Source organism: Pollachius pollachius (genome assembly GCF_949987615.1).
Source record: "Pollachius pollachius genome assembly, chromosome: 16".
Lineage (NCBI taxonomy): Eukaryota > Metazoa > Chordata > Actinopteri > Gadiformes > Gadidae > Pollachius > Pollachius pollachius.
Window position 1 is genome coordinate 19,505,873 of NC_136949.1, and position 17,344 is coordinate 19,523,216.

The 17,344-nt window shown below is 43.7% G+C and overlaps 2 protein-coding genes across 2 annotated transcripts; both read right to left on the reverse strand.

The window, feature by feature from the left end:
• Nucleotides 1-2,759: 2,759 nt before the first annotated feature.
• Nucleotides 2,760-8,915, reverse strand: gja1b (gap junction protein alpha 1b). The gene is made up of 2 exons (XM_079753754.1): nt 8,818-8,915; nt 2,760-5,889 (listed from the first exon to the last, which is right to left on the reverse strand). The coding sequence occupies exon 2, from the start codon at nt 5,880-5,882 to the stop codon at nt 4,713-4,715; it is 1,170 nt and encodes a 389-aa protein (XP_079609880.1). The 5' UTR covers nt 5,883-5,889; nt 8,818-8,915; the 3' UTR covers nt 2,760-4,712.
• Nucleotides 8,916-14,903: 5,988 nt separating this feature from the next.
• Nucleotides 14,904-17,344, reverse strand: LOC307088038 (gap junction Cx32.2 protein-like). Its single transcript, XM_079753796.1, has 2 exons — nt 17,284-17,344; nt 14,904-16,942 (listed from the first exon to the last, which is right to left on the reverse strand). The coding sequence occupies exon 2, from the start codon at nt 16,899-16,901 to the stop codon at nt 16,065-16,067; it is 837 nt and encodes a 278-aa protein (XP_079609922.1). The 5' UTR covers nt 16,902-16,942; nt 17,284-17,344; the 3' UTR covers nt 14,904-16,064.

A 17,344-nucleotide genomic window follows, 5' to 3' on the forward strand; every position in this document is an offset into this window, starting at 1 on the left:
CACCAGCACAACGATGTAGACTCAGCTCTGCCATGAAAGCCACTGCACCACCCTACCCTGCGGTGAGCCTGTGGTGAAAAGGCAGCCGGAAATGTAAGTCACACACTGAGGTCTGTCTTGGTTTAAGCTCAAGGAAACCTAACAGCTACTCTTAAACGCTCCTCATTCTCCCAGATAAGCCCTCTCTCCCTCAAGTAAAAGTGGGCTCGAATATTACAAATACAGCCAATAAAATCCTGTTTCTCTCCTCTTCTTGGCTCAATATAAAATGCTCCACACAGAGTCCGTGTTCTTCATGGCAACTTACAGAAATGTGCAAGTGTGGTGTGGTCCGACCGGCTTGTGTTTCAATATGAATAAATGTATAAATCAGTTTTTTAATCAACAATGGAGATGTTGCAGAAAGGGCCGGGCTGGTAGCCAACCGCCTGATGGATCTAGCAGTCTGAGGACCTCAAGAACTCATGAGCCCCTTTACCCTGTAGGACCATCGGCAACCCTTAAGGTGTTCTGGTTCAGATGTTAGGAGGCGACATTTTCTCTCTTCTTCTCTTTTCTCAGATCCAGTCAAGTCCATTTTATTTCTATAGCCCTTAATCACAGTCACAGTTTAAAAGAGCTCTGATCTCTTAGTGTGGCTTAAAGGAAAGGAATTGAATTGGGATCCTCTATTGATCAGACAACCTGCCACAGCTTCAACACTAGCGACGCAGCTAGCTTGTGTTCCAGTTCATTGTCAATACGTTAACATGTTAATTGTTTGTTTAATCCACCTTAAACCACTCGCATTCTCTCTGTTCTCTACTCGCTTTAATCTCTCTCTTATTCTCTCTCTCTCTCTCTCTTTCTCTCTCTCTCTCACACTCTCTCTCTCTCTCTCTCTCTCTCTCTCATTCTCTCTCCCCCCTCTCCCTCTCTCATTCTCCCCCCCCCTCTCTCTCGCACTCTCTACCTGTCATACTCCCTATCTCATTCTTCTTCTCTATTTCATACTCTCTCTATTTCTCTCTGGGTGTCTCTTTCTGTCTCTCTGTGTGTCTCTCTGTGTGTCTCTCTCTCACTCTGTCTCTGTGTCTCTGTCTCTCTGTTTTTCTGTCTCTCTCTGTCTCTCTATATCTATGTCTCTCTCTCTCTGCCTCTCTCTCTCCCTCACTCTCTTTTTCTCTGCCTCTCTCTCTGTCTCTCTCTTTCTGTCTCTCTCTCTCCTCCCTCCCTCTCTCTGTCTCTCTTTTTCCTTCTCTCTCTGTCTCTCTCTCTCTCCCCCTCCGTCTCCCTCTGTCTCTCTGTCTCTGTCTCTGTCTCTCTGTCTCTGTCTGTCTCTCTCTCTCTCTCTCTCTCTCTCTCTCTCTCTCTCTCTCTCTCTCAGCCACATGTGGTCCTCGTGCTGCCAGTTCTTCAGACATGTGGTTTGATTTAGAGCTGTGGAAAGGTTAAATAGGAAACTTGGAGGGCTGAAAAAGAGCAGCGTCCTTTCCCATTAGGAGGTTTCACTATGGCTCACAGAGGCATCGGCCCTTCTTAGTCTCCTTCAGGACTACAGCCAATCAGCAGAACTGTCCCTACCAGAGGACTTCCTCCGCATTACAGGGATGGGGTGGGGGAGGGGTCCTTAGAAGCAGTTCCTCTATATTTCCTTAGGAAGCTTTCATTTTATTTTTCTTATTTTCTCAGATCAGTATCAGTTTTTGGCAGTGGCTGAGGTATACGTTTAAATATATGACCTGTAAACTCAGTAAACATGTGCCATAAACACTGATATAGAAATTGTGCATTAAGCATAGAGTATAATAGCCTAGACCTCTCATTTTCTATATCAAAATATTCATTCAAGAAATTTGTATCATTAAAAAAATATATTGTAAATAGAACGAATTAAAGGGCATACTTTCTCAATATGACAGATGTGACAGCTTGAATTTTATAGTAAGGTAAGTAAGGTAAGTAAGTATTTAATGGTCATCCGAATTATGACAATTGTCTTTAATTAGCTTTTGCCAAAAACACTATGATGCAAACAACAGATGACTGTCTCAAGCTTATCTATGTTTCTGTATCTGTCCCTATTCAAATAATCCTTGAAAAAATTAATATACCGACCAGTCAAAGTTAAAGTATTCTGAGCCACATTTTCATACCTGAAGAGCGCACCTGGTAGGTGAGAGCTTACAGTAAACATCAGTAAACAGCAAAATTAGCTCCCCAATCACTTTGATTGGCTGGAGTTCTTTGAATGATGTAAGGCTGTTCCTATATTCGGGAATCGAGGCCTACCAAAGCCAGACCGATGCTCACTGCAAAACGCAAACTTGAATATCAGGGTCAGGACTCACGAGGCTTGGAAAATCCTCAAATTAAATATAGAAAGCTATGCCTATTCAAACATGCATATAATCTCTAAACTACTGTGTATTTAAAGAAGGCAAAAAACTGATAGTTTGGCAAATTATTTAGCAATCATGGCCGATTCTCCTATTCCAGGATGTCAAATGTTTGTGGTTATATGTCCTCTTTATAGGACTTTGTTGACAGGCACCATATTGTTTAGATCAAGTCCCTAATGGACGTATTTCAGAAGACCGTTGGTGTGACCTGTGGAGGGTGGAGCAGAGAGGAGCTGGCTATATGAAGGTGGTTGTTTCTGTTGGAGGGACTTTGAATTTGTATTTTTGTGAGAAGGAGACATACTGAGCCTGTTACTATTCTATAACTGATATCCAAAAAGAAACATCACACAGAGATTCAAGGAATCAACCAGTATATTGAGAAAGAAAAACTTTATTGGTTAAAATAGCTTTCACATGAATGAGTTTCGGGTTTTTCTGTGAAGCACCTGCACACTGTACAACAGTGGATCCTCATGGCTGCATGGAACCAATCTGCTAAACAGGAACCCCTTCCTGCCCACTGTGAGCCACCTGCCATGTGGCCTGAGCAGAGCTGATGGTACAAGGGACTCATGTTTTAAGTAATGCACTGTGGTGAATTGTGGATTGATAAAAATAAATTAGTAAAATGCATATCTTAAAACACTTAGTTTTCGCATCATATTACACCCCTAGTGTCACTCAATCTCAGTGCAAAGGCCATTGTAGCTGAAAAATCCATGAAAGTTGTACCGATATACTATGGTGTAAAGTTGACAAAAAAAGGAACGTGAAATTTCCAAATTCATATTCATCCTACTCATGTGTGGTGGTGGTGGAGCTACATTGGCATATACCTTCTTTCTTTTGAACATAAATGACTAAATATTAGTCCAGATCTATAAGGCAGTCTTCTAAAAACTCACATTTTTATTTGTGACACGGTTAGCTCGATTTACAGTACTAATTATCTACTTCTCAAGCAGCAATGATTACATGGAGCTTTAAACAAAAGAATAGAAAAACTCAACAAAAGAAAATAGGTCAAATAGGACATGGAATCATTCTACTGCCTTCCCCTACAAACCCCAAAAAAGGAAAAAAGAGAGAAAATGCTTTGTATGAGATAATAATAATCATAATATTAATAATAATAATAATAATCATAATAATTATAAAAAAGCCTTTTTTATAATTTCTTGGCCATAGATACAACCAGATTATATATGTTTTAAAGGTTACTGTGTAACTTATCCTACAGCAGCCCAAAGCAGTCCAACCCCTACAGCCTCATCTACAGCATAGCTCCATTAACGCCACATCATACAAATAAAAGAGTTAAAACATACACTGACACCATACACAAATTCAAAGTTTATCAGGAGACAACAATCCATAGTGACTCACAAATTCAATTATTTCATTTTTTATATGTACCGTCAATAAATATGCAGATTTTTGGGAAGTGACTTGACAAAGTTTTTGTATAACATACCTTGGATAGTAGTCAAATTTTCCTCTTAGTGGTCAGTATCCTACAGATACCAAGCAATAAATAAATAATTATTGACGTTGATGTTGAGCATTCTTCTCCTGGTTTTCCATTTAGTCTAACACAGGGTCCAAAGAGGCTCTAAGTTGTTTATCTATGCAATGCTAATGGTAGAATTAGTTGAACACTTTGTTGAAGCTATCGGCAAACATAGGGCTCATTAGAATTTAAACCAGGATCAGTCAATTTGGATGTTACGGGAAATATAGAAGTATGATTCTATGCCAAATATGACTGGAGGGTCAAACCCCTCAAGCAAGTCGAAAATAAACCTCTTCAGAATATGTGCAATACATCTCGATGGAATGTTGAATGACTGTTGCCTGTGTGTTTTGTGCTTGTGTGTGTATGTATGTGCTTGTGTGTTTATGCATGCCTGTGTGTTTGTAATTGACATCCTTATAGTATGTATGGGTTTGTCCTTCATTACGTAATGTTGTATACCTTTAGATATTAGGAGGTATGTTCTACAACTTCAAAGTGGATTATGGTATGGGTTATAAGAACCAGTTAATTTTAGTACAATTACGCTTTACCATGTCGCTTTGTTAAAGCCTGATTAGCTCAGCTAAAAGGTTTCAGTAAAGTCATACAAAAAATAGTACCTCTGACAGTGTTAACATATTCTAAAGTCTCTTCTAATCCTCTAGGAGTCGCTTGTACACAGTGATTCAGATTTAGCCCCTCTTCTTCATTGCAAAATTTCCCCCAAATACTTCCTGGCCCCTCCCACTGCACCTCTCCTATTGGCCAGAAGCCTGGTGTGGTTGGAGGAAGCTCGCGGGGCCTAGGTGGGGCTAGACGTCTAGATCATCTGGCCGCGGCCTGACGCTCATCCGGCTGCTGGCCCGGCTGCACGGCCGGGGCTCCAGCAGCGCCAGGGGCTGCATCTCGTGTGCAGCTGCGGATGACGTCAGTTTCTTATGCTCGTGCGTATCGTCGGGGAAATCAAAAGCCTGCGCGTGGGAGTTTGAGATAGTGCTGCCCGCGCCGTGCTGGCCCAGCTGGTTCTGCTCCGTGGAATAGTTGGTCCAGTTCTGCTCGGTTGCTTGCTTGTTGTAGTTGCGACACGAGCCGGTGCCGCGCTCGCCCGTGGCCAGCTTGTAGCCCGGCGGGGACATGGGCGAGAGCGGGGCAGTGGGGGAGGAGCAGCCATTGTAGTAGGCGTACTTGGCTGTGGAAAGATCTTTGGGGGTATGGCTCAGGGTGCCAGCGCTGGGGTAGAGGGTGGGCGGCTGGCGGCCCTTCACACGGTCCTTGATCCTCTTGAAGAACACGTAGAAGAGCTCGATGACGTTGAGCAGCAGGGACACCAGCGACACCACCAGCATGAAGATGATGAACACCGTCTTCTCAGTGGGCCGAGACAGGAAACAGTCCACCCTGTGGGGACAGGGCTCTCTCTCGCAGGTGTACACCGCTGCCAGACTGAAGCCGTATATGTACCACTGGATGACCAGGAAGCCCACCTCGAACATGGACTTGAAGAAGATGCTGACGATGTAGGTTCTCAGCAGGGCGCCCTTCATCTTCACCTTGCCGTGCTCCTCCAGGCCGTGCTTCAGCTTCTTCATCTCGATCTTCCTCAGCGGGATGTCAACGTCGCCGCCATCGTTCTGCACCGCCTTCAGGACCTCCTCCTTCCTGTTCAGCTTCTGCTCCTTCCTCATCAGGTAGAAAACGTGGGCCAGGTACAGCAGCGTGGGCGTGGACACAAAGATGATCTGCAGCACCCAGAAGCGCACATGGGAGATGGGGAAGGATTTGTCGTAGCATACGTTCTCGCAGCCGGGCTGCTGAGTGTTGCAGTTGAAGGCCGACTGCTCGTCGCCCCAGGCAGACTCTACGGCCGTCCCAAGGACCAGGATCCTGAAGATGAAGAGGACGGAGAGCCACACCTTCCCCCCAGCGGTGGAGTAGGCCTGGACCTTGTCCAGCAGGCGGCCCAGAGCACTCCAGTCACCCATCCTCTAGCTGGAAACAAACAGTACAGGAAGGCCGGATTCAGTAGGGGTACACAGGTTCATTCAGAAAAGCTTCCAAATACATTTACATCGGTTTACTTCCAGAAGGAACGACCAAACATTGGACAATCAGACAATTCTTGATTTGTATGGTAAAACCCCAGAGCCAACCAATGACTGCCATCATTGATGGAGATCTCAATATGGCGGCCATGATGTGGTGACAACAGCCTCGGAGCAGAACAAAACGACTGCGTAAGGACAAGGCAACAATAGATCCAAACAAGGCTTGAGGTTCAAATTGTTTCAATTTGTCGTATCATTAAAGGGAACAAGGCTTATTAGACGCACTGAATGTACATGTGGAGGAGATGAAGTGAGAAACAGACGCAGACCAACAGTTGAAACTCCCTCCATCAGCAGGACTATAAAAACAGCCCAGAGCTGGTCCTCATCAACCCATTGTTTGTTAACAACTCCAATAAACACAAGAATGCAGAAATGAAGGATGGAGAGGGAAAATTAAATATATCAAATGCTCTGTTTGTGTGTTTAAATGTATAGTTTTGGCTTTGTGTGGTGATAAAACAACCAAAAGGGAAACAAAATCCCCCCTTTGTGCAAAACAGACCTCTCTCATTTCCAATTACAGTCGCTTACTTGGATGGCTACTGCTGTAAAAGCCTTTCAACCTCTAAAATAAGTACCATTATTTTAGCATCAAAGTCCCTGCTGAAGCTTCCCCTCAACAAAGAGACACATAGCATACAGTGTGCACCATGGGAAGGCACGTGTCTGAAGAACCCATAGGGAGCAAGGCATTTCAATCAACTTCATGAAATGATTATTAGATTATTAAACAATGTATTTATACATATACTGTATGCACATAATAATACCATTATATTATCAATTCACTATAGAGATTTCCCTGGCCTGTTCTTTTGAGAGTATGCATTACCTTTTAAACTGAAATGTAAAGAAATGTCTGTAGACCCACTTACACCTTTGTGTCTTAGCTTCCACACATTTTCATTTGGTAGACCAGATCAGAGCTCTCCTGAGGGCTAAGAGCGAACAGCAACGGTAAAGTGATAACAGCTGCACACTTCCTATCATATGAAGAAGCTACTTTTGTTGTAAGCAAGGCCTACATAAAAACTGCTCTGATGGGCAGCCACTTAAACCGTTGAATGCACTCTGATCTGTTGAAGATAGCTTCAGCAGCCAAACTCTTTGGAGTGACGGTGGTAGAAATAATCCACGATGCAGGAGGTTGTAGAAGGCTCAGTGTTCTTTAACTCTAAGAGGTTTTTGGACCTAGCCCAGTTTTACAAATAGTACTTATGTTGAGAACAACCAATGTTTTTTAAAGAACCTTTGAAGCATTTCTGCTCAAGTAACAATATCGAAACAATATAGTGCCATGATCTGTCCTTACAGATCAGGCTTACAGCTTAAGTTTTGGTGATCTCTATTGTTCAGTATGGGTATAATTGAGCAATTGAATAATTAAAAAACATGTTGATGCTTCATTAGTGTCCAGATGGACTGTAGCTTCTCGCAGATGGTGCACAATGTTATCAATGGCCCCAACTCACTGCATTACGATCTCTCTCTCTCTCTCTCTCTCTCTCTCTCTCTCTCTCTCTCTCTCTCTCTCTCTCTCCTCTCTTTCTCTCTCTCTATATATATATATATATATATATATATATGTATATGTATATATGAGAGAGATAATGTAAATGTAGCTGTTTTAGAAGGTCTAAAGGGTCAAGGGTTGTTTTGCTTGGCATTGATGTAAAACGACTAAAACCACTGCTGTTCAATGTGTGTGCGAGCCACTGCTGTAGATGGCCTGTTATGGCTCAGTCATCTATAGGTTGATGTCATTTTTAATAAAGGTCTAAAAAACCTCACGGATGACTAGAGGTTTGTCCTGAAGGGTATAACAGGCTGTATATAATTCCCGCCAGTTTCTACTTGAGTGAGCCGGTGTCGTTGTCCCTGGTGTCCCCTGTGCCCCCCCCCCCCCCAACCTCAGAGTCCCATGCAGCACAAATAAGGCGATATGGAAAACAATGAGTTCACTAAATACTGCCAACTTTGCCCTGCCCGTAAATAAAACCTACTGCGGGATTGTGAGCCTTTGTTGCAGGGGAGCCATGGGCTGAAAGTGATGGGGTGAATGTGTTATTAGGAGGAAAATAACTCCCCGGGAAGAAGACAAGTACATTGTTGTTTTGAGAGGCGTAAGAACCTGAAATCCTCGTACAAATCCAACCTCCGGGTTATCAATGTTCTCTTCCTAAACAGATGGTTGCTATTCTTTTCCAGTAGAAGTCCATCTCTGTAATAGTGGGCACCAATCACAGCCCGATGCTCAGTATATGAAGCAACATGTGATAAACGGGACAGCGCACAAACACACACACACACACACACACACATACACACACACACACACACACACACACACACACACACACACAGCACACAAAAGCACACACACACACACACACACAAATACACACATACACACACACAGACACACACACACGCACGCACGCACACACACACACACACACACACACACAGAGCACACGCACTCCTGTAGCGGCCAGTGCTTTAAGCGCCTTTTCATTTGTCCGCTTCATTTGCGTCTCCGTAATTAGAATAGCCACACGCGTACCAAAACCGTGCAGGACCGCAGTGTTTTTTCTTTCTCTTTATTTTTTTGGAGCTTACATGACATGGCGAGATGAAACATGGAATGAAGAAAAAACAAATCACTGCAGTCGAGGAAACACGCAGACAGATTTAAGCAACATATCACAATGGTCTGACTGGAGGCCAGCAGAGTGAGGCAGAGTTGCATAAGAGATGCAACATGAAAGCAGCGCAGACAGAGTAAAAGTAAGGTAACGGTTGAGCCTACCTGGGAGTTCCTGAAGATACAAGAAGCCCAGAGGACCTTCTCCGGCGCTCCAACAAAAGCGTCTCTGGCTGCCTTCAAATCCAAGTTTGGGACCACAAGGAAACTAAGTGAGACTTGTCAAAGTCCTACTGCTGCTTTTAAGGTCCGAGTCCAGGAGGGGGGAGCTAAAGGGCGGGGGGGGAGGGGGGGGGGGGGGGGGGGAGGGGGGGGGCTGAGGTCACGTGGTCCACCGTCATCAGGACCTTGCCTTGCCTGCTTAAGAACAACCAGCACACAGTGCACATTTTGGCTGCAAATGGAGCCGATCTATTTGTACAAAGAAAGAGTCAAAAGTTTGTAAAAGTTCGAAAAAGTTTGAAAAGTAAGTTTTTACAAAGAAACCAAAGATGTGGGGTTAACTGTGGACCCCTAATAAGGTGACCAGTGCCAAGTGTTGAATCTACTGGCTAAACAAAAATAAAGCAGGCCTCGTCCATGACTAATAGTCAGCCTCCCTGCCTGTTGAAGTCTCCATGTGAAAGTTTGGACCGGTGGAGCTGTGTTGAAGGTCAGACCTTAGGGCCCCTCAGAGGGTCAGACCTGACGGCCCTCAGAGGCTCAGAGCTGAGGGTCCTCAGAGGGTACAGTGGACCTCCAGCCGGGTCTCTCTGTCTGTCCGTTGGCCCGAGGGAAAAGACTTCCAGCTGGGTCTGTCTGTCTGTACGTGGGCCCGGGGACAGACTTCCAGCCGGGTTTGGCTGTCTGTACGTGGGCCCGGGTACAGACTTCCAGCCGGTCATGGCTGTCTTTTGTCATCACTGAGTCAATGGCGCCCCCTGGGGACACAAAGCACGTTCACACATTATAATTATTTATCATTTACTTTCAAGAATTACTACATTCTGAAAATGCTGGTGAACATATGTTATCTACCTTCCTATCTATCTATCTATCTATCTATCTATCTATCTATCTATCTATCTATCTATCTATCTATCTATCTATCTATCTGTCTATCTGTCTATCTGTCTATCTGTCTATCTGTCTATCTGTCCGTCCGTCCGTCTCTATATTTCACAATTCACCAGCTCTCGTTTTGAAGACCGAATCACCGCGCCATTCGTTTCAATGGGAATCGCGACGGTCTATACTTTGAACATGTAGGGCCCAATCTTGCATCCGGTGCAATTGACTGTCCCACTGGCGCATGTGTCGTTGCTAGTTTGTTTTAGGAAATTATTTGGGAAAGAACAGCTGATACAGCGGTAATAAGTTGTACTTTTAAATCAATGCATCTGCAAACACCGTACAGCAAACACATATTTTCTTGACACAGACATCGTGTACATGCCTATAACTTTTAGGATTGATGAGTATTTGATTGTGACAAAACATTGTTTTACCGCGAGTGAGTGTTAAGAAGTGTGAATGAATGCGGGCGCGCGTGTGTGTATGCGTAAAATAATTAATGAATGTGGGCGCGGGTGTGTGCGTCCATCTATTTAAACACACGCAAACTAAACACGTAACGCATAATACAGTCCATGGAAATGTATATTAACGGGGGGAGACATGCATATTAGGAACACAAGTCGACAACGATAATGCATACAATACTGATAAGAAACAATGTTTATAATGTATTGCATATATCATCAAATAGAACCACAGTTACCGCATATCATATGTGTGTTAAGTTTTCTTTGCCAAAATTTATTTGAGGACTCAGTATATCTGAAGTTGTGGAAGAAAACCTTATTCCATGTGTGAATTAGGCCATATTATTTGGCCATAAACTGAGCCATTTGAAGTTTGAAATGCATGTGCATCTGTCTCATCGGAGACTGCAGAAGCGCCGTCAAAATATCAACTCGTCAGATTCAAATGCGCTCATGGCTCTTAAAGGGGATGGGAGCTGGCACTCTCATTGGTTTATTGCACGTCACGCCGAAACCACACCTACGGGTAATTAGGTTCCCTCAGACCAACCCTTTTTAGATTTGCGCCGGGCACAACAGTTTACATCAAAACATTTTTTGATGTAAAATAGCAACATCGCCATAGAACCGCCCATAAAGCTACTTGCGCTTGGTGCTTCTCACTTGCGTTTCAGACCGTTAAAATAGGGCCCAAAGTGTAGGCGTGTGGATTGCGTGAAAAAAAGTATTTTTTTATTAGTTATTATTTATTTATTTTGTTTATAGTTTTGTGGAAAGTCCCCTTTGAGAAGGAGCAGCTTTAGCCTATTTGGCTAATTTCCAGCTGTAGTCCCCAGCCAGTTGTCAGTAGGCAACCTACAATACATAACAGTAAAAAAAATGCATCACATTTATAATTACAGCAGGCCTGAGCAAATAGGGGAAAAGGACAAACAAACATATTGCACACAGTTGGAGCAAGAACAAACAGGCAAGCACAGATGATGGCAAAGATATAAAGGCAGTTCATGCAACAACAACACAAACACACAGGAGACAAGGGAAAATAGGCCACAAAGATCACATTGAAAGCACATAGGGCAGAACATGCAGGCAGGTAGCAGAGATGGAGCGGCAACAACAATGACTAAGACTATGTCACATCAAACACACACATCACGTCTGACAGAAATGAATGTGTGCAATTATAGTTGTCGGACAGCCATGTTTTAAGGTGTGCTGTAAAGGTGGAATATGTATGTATATCATTGATAGTGGTTGATAGTGAATTCCAATTTTGTACTGCTCTAATAGAAAATGATTGTTGACCAAATGTGCTTTTTCTAAATGGGATTAGAAGGTCACCCCGTGTGGCACTTCTGGTGATCTGATTGCTGTTGTTACGTTGGATCATGAATGACTTTAAAGGAGGAGGAGCGGTGTTATGCAGAATTTTGAAAACCAGGCAGATGTTTTAATATTTGATTGCATCTTCCCAGCTCAGCAGTTTACGGTTATTTAATATAGCACAATGATGTGAACTGTTAGGCTTCTGGTCCAACACTTTGAGTGTTCTCTTATAAAGAGTTGCTAATGGCTTCAATGACAAACTGTTAGTTTGCCCCCAGCTTGTCATACAGTATGTAAGATGTGACATAATCATGGCATCCATGTAAAGTTTGGCAACATAAAAAGTTAGGGAATTTCTAATATATTTAAAATTGGCTAGGCTAAACTTGACCCTGTTGCACACTTTCTTAATGTGTGCTTTAAAAGAAAGAGTAGAATCAATGATAATGCCCAGATAATTGTGGCACAATACTTATGTTTTGACCTGATATTGTTATGTTCGACATGATGTTACATTGTCTTTTGGTAAAAAACATTCCTACGGTTTTATTAACATTAAGTTGGAGGCAGGAATGGTTTAGCCAATTAGTGATCTGGTCCATAGCTGTGGTGAGTTTAGCAGCAGCCAGATCTTTTGTTTTGGCATGCACATGTACTACAGTGTCGTCTGCATACATTTGTATTTTGATATCAGGGCAAACCAACGGCAGATCATTAATATACAGACTAAACAAAAGCGGGCCAAGTATCGATCCTTGTGGTACCCCAGTGCATAAGTTAAGAGCTGGTGAACGTTGATTGTTTACAAAAACATGTTGACTTCTACCAGTTAAATATGACTCAAGCCATTTGAGTGTTAAAGGTGAGAAGTTAAAAGCAGACAGTTTGGCAATAAGGACCTGATGGTTGACTGTGTCGAAAGCTTTACGAAGGTCTAAAGACACAGCCCTAACAACACCTCCCGTGTCAACCATTGCTCGGACCTCCTCTAAGAAGAAACAGTCAATATTTAATTTGGTCTTCAATGATCTTTTCAATGCAGAGTCTCTTTCCTTCATCAGGTTGAATATTTCAGTATTGAGCCAGGGAAGTGCATTGATTTTTTTCTTTCCTTTGACCTTTTTAGTAAACTCCTTAACTAGACTATGTAACTTGGCAGATAACATTTTGCTATCTGCTTCTGTATTGCTTCCAGTAAGTAAATGTCAGGAAATTAGCCATTTCATTTTTTGGAATCCTGAGTTGCTCTATAGGTTTATTAGAATGATGAAAACGTTTCTTTGTTAGTTTTCTGGACATTAATGTCAGATTATGGTCAGACAGTCCAGTAATAAAATTAAATGTCTTAACAACTCTTTCAGGCTTGTTACTAAATATTAAGTCTATTTGTGTCTGGGAAGATGCAGTTATTCTAGTTGGACCTTCCAACAATTGTGTAAAATCCATCCATCCAATCTGTAATCTGCTTAAGGGGTTTCCTATTAGTTTTATCTAACCAGTTACAATTTAGATCGCCAAGTAGTATTACCTTGGTTTTAAAATCACATGCTTTAAGTAGCTTTTTAAATGTGATATAAAAATCATTATTAGAGGAAGGTGGACGATACACAACAATGAGCACAAAAGACATTTCAGATGAAAGCACTATATTCAGTCCAATACACTCCAAATCATGGTCAAAAGGCCAGCATATTTGATGACAGTTGATGTGGTCTTTGATATAAATCATGACCCCACCCCCTCTTCCCTTAGATCTGTCTCGTCTAAAGATATTAAAGCCTGGGACATGCAATGCAGAAGAAGGAGAGTTGTTATGCAACCATGATTCAGACAGGCCTAAAAAATCCAAGTTGGAATTACCAAGAAGATGCTGCATTTGTTCAGCCTTCGGTTTGAGACTACGGATGTTAATATGCCCTCCAAAGATACCGCTGGGTTTATGTTGTGAATCCCAGATTATTCGAGAGTGAGTGACAGTTTTGAAAAAGTTCATTTTGTGATGCTTTTTCTTCATGTCCTCGCTGCTGGCACCTTGGGAAGTCGGGCCTGGGCATGGGTGCACATTACCTGATAGCAACAAGTATAGTGTAATGATGATGAGACTGTTATACTTGAAGGAATTGCGGGCGGGTCGCAGTTGAAATAAATAAATAAATAAATAATAATTAGGTGAACTGTTAAACTGACAAATTATATTTTTTATAATCTCCCTGCTTCTGAAATCTCCGCCCAGCGCTCGTCCGCTGGTTTTCCATAAGCATTCCACTGTGCGATCATCCCTGCTGCATATGCCCTCACACATTGAAATCATATGCTGAAAACTTTATTCTTTCTTTGTGGCTTATAGTTAATGATCGGGATATAATAAGACCACGTTGGCTATGTTTGCTGACAACATGCTGACAACATGTGACATTAATACATTTTAGCGAGCCTGTCGGCTCGCTAAAATGTCTCTACTAACTAGACTTCTCTGCACTACGCAGAGGACCGCCATCATAATGCCTAGTATAGGAACTCGGGATCCATTGTTATTTTCACTTTTTTGCTGCGTTGATGCTGCGTGAAGCACTGCATTAAACACAACCAAAGTTTCTACTGTCAAATCCAAAAGCCATCTATAATAATGATTGCGATGATGATGAGGATTATGATGACGATGATGACAATGAAGAATGTTATTATAATGATTCAGTGTTTACTTTGCGGTGACGACACATTATTTGGATCACAACGGTGCTGCAGCGTGCTGCTTCCTATGGGTGCTAGGGGCGGCAATTGACGCCCGTGAAATGCACACCGTGGCGCCAGTGTGTGGCCAACTTTAGGATGATGAGGTGTCACGCACTGTTCGACACATGCATGCGCATTTGGCCCCCCCACCACTGAAATCATTCCGGCGCCACTGCTTGGCAGGTGTCTATCTTTCTATGTATACATAACTCTATCTATCTATCTATCTATCTATCTATCTATCTATCTATCTATCTATCTATCTATTTATCTATCTATCTATCTATCTATCTATCTATCTATCTATCTATCTATCTATCTATCTATCTATCTATCTATCTATCTATCTCTCTATATATATATATATATTCATATATTACTCTATCTATCCATCTATCTTATATGTATGTATGTATCTATAGATATATAGATCTATCTGTATTTATAGATAGATTGATTTCAATTTAAAAAAACGGTGTGATTAGCAAAGTGATCTTTATTGTGAGATGATGTTTGTGAGAGAATTAAATATAATTCAAATAAAGACTAGAATTAAAAATATATATTTTAGAAATGTAATGTTTATTAAAGGTAGAACTATTTTTATAGCACAACTGTATGGTAGTTATAATAATAATAATAATAAAATGATAATAATAATAAAAATTATAATAATGACAATGCATTTAATTTTTTGGGCATCTTTCACAATCGTATAGGAATAAAATATACATAAAATAGCTACAATAATCTCCAGCAAAGTCAATGTATCTTTCCAGTTGTTGAAGTGGGATCATGACTTTTCTCCTTCTGGTGGAGGGCCATGGGGCCATGGGGGCCCCTAGGGGGGGGGTCAGCCTGGTGGAGGGCCATGGGGCCATGGGGGCCCCTTGGGGGGGGGTCAGCCTGGTGGAGGGCCATGGGGCCATGGGGGCCCCTAGGGGGGGGGTCAGCCTGGTGGAGGGCCATGGGGCCATGGGGGCCCCTTGGGGGGGGGGTCAGCCTGGTGGAGGGCCATGGGGCCATGGGGGCCCCTAGGGGGGGGTCAGCCTGGTGGAGGGCCATGGGGCCATGGGGGCCCCTTGGGGGGGGGTCAGCCTGGTGGAGGGCCATGGGGCCATGGGGGCCCCTAGGGGGGGGTCAGCCTGGTGGAGGTCCAAGTTGCTGTGGGGGCCCACCTCTAGAGTGAGAGGGCGGGGGAAGGACACAGGGCCTTATGGTGTGTTCCTCAATCCTCGGATGCCAGACTTCCGAGTCTTCGGAAGTCTGACTTCCTTTCAGAAATCTGAGAGTAGACCGAGAGCAGTGATGACGCAATCAACAAAATGGCTGCAAGAGATTTATTTTCTTTGTATTTGTACCACGTTGGTCATTTTAATGTCGATTTTAAATGCTCTTACACACTTACACAATTACATTGCTACTTTATTCCAGTCACCAATTTATACATTGCATGTTCTTGCTTTGCGAGCAATACAATGTAAAGTTTGGTTGTTTTTTTTCGGGCTGGTTTGCTAAAGAAGCTAATGTAGCTAACAATAAACAACGACTAGCCAATTTCATGACACAATCACAAAGACGAACAGAAACGTTATAAATGCTCCGAGAGCGGAAATTACGTCAAAAGTGCAACTCGGAAGGCTGGCGTCCGAGGATTCAGTCAGGTCAGCATGAGGACGGGGTAGGGCGGGGCCTCAGGTCAGCATGAGGACGGGGTAGGGCGGGGCCTCAGGTCAGCATGAGGACGGGGTAGGGCGGGGCCTCAGGTCAGCATGAGGACGGGGTAGGGCGGGGCCTCAGGTCAGCATGGGGGTGAGGTGAGGCTTCAGCTGGCCAAACAAGATCGCTCAGCTTCAGATCTTTTCCCGGCAGGTAATGTTCTTGGTCGGTCAGGGCTGCTCTCTTCTTCTTCTGTACTTGTCTCTTCCTGGCACAGAGCAGGTACAGGATCTCCAGCAGGTTGAGGAAGACAGACACGCCTGCCACCGCCAACATGAACACCACGAAGATGGACTTCTCGGTGGGCCGCGAGATGAAGCACTCTACCCCGATTCTGCGCGGGCAGGGATCCTCCCGGCAGTGGAAGTCGGCCACCATGAAGGGGGAGTCGTATAGGTAGAACTGGCCCACCACGAAGCCCACCTCCAGCAGAATCTTCGCCACCAGCTGGGCTAGGTAGCTGCGCAAGAGGATGCCTTTGATCACAATCTTGCCTCGGTCGTCTGTATATTTGGGTTTCCTCAAGGCATCCCCGGTCCCTTTGTCGTGGCCCTGGAGCCGCTCCCGCAGCCTCCTTTCCCGGTGGATGACGTGCACGGCGTGGCCCAGGTACACCAGCGTGGGGGTTGACACCAGCAGGATCTGCAGCACCCAGTAGCGGATGTAGGAGACGGGGAACATCCAGTTGTAGCAGGCGAGGGTGCAGCCCGGCTCCTCGTTGTTGCAGAAGAAGCTTGACTGCTCGTCCGCCCACACCTCGTCGGCCGCCACGCCCAGCACCAGGATCCGGAACACCAGGAGGACACTCATCCAGATCTTCCCCACCACCGTGGAGTGGGCCTGGACCTTGTCCAGGAGCTCCGAGAGGCTGGACCAGTCCCCCATGATGACCCAAAAGAAGGCTTAACAGAAACCTGGAGAGGAATCTTTGTTTGGATGGGACAAACAACATCATAATGTGTAAAATGGTTTGTTAAATGTCCGACAACACTGCACGTCCGTGTCTCAAACGTCTGCCTGCTGTTTGCGGGCGTGGCTGCCAGAGTACTACATGAATAGCTTTAATTGCTAAAGCATCTCTGTTTGTATGAAAGCATCAGCCTAGCCATGTTGAGTGTCTATCCATAATTGCCTAACAAACTAAGATATTACAAGTGACAACAATGAGTCAAAAAGATTTGGAGCAGTTTTTGAGGAAATAATATACATTTTATTTCAATTTTTTTGTTTTGCTTTGTTTTGTAGAATCAAAGAAAAATGGACTCACCAGCCGGGCTTTCGGTTACCACTAAATCAAAGACAGAGGAGCTGAACTGAAGAGTGTGACA

Bases quoted from the DNA above. Each gene is read 5' to 3' on its own strand.
- LOC307088038 (XM_079753796.1), bottom strand. From the start codon at position 16,901: ATGGGGGACTGGTCCAGCCTCTCGGAGCTCCTGGACAAGGTCCAGGCC.
- gja1b (XM_079753754.1), bottom strand. From the start codon at position 5,882: ATGGGTGACTGGAGTGCTCTGGGCCGCCTGCTGGACAAGGTCCAGGCC.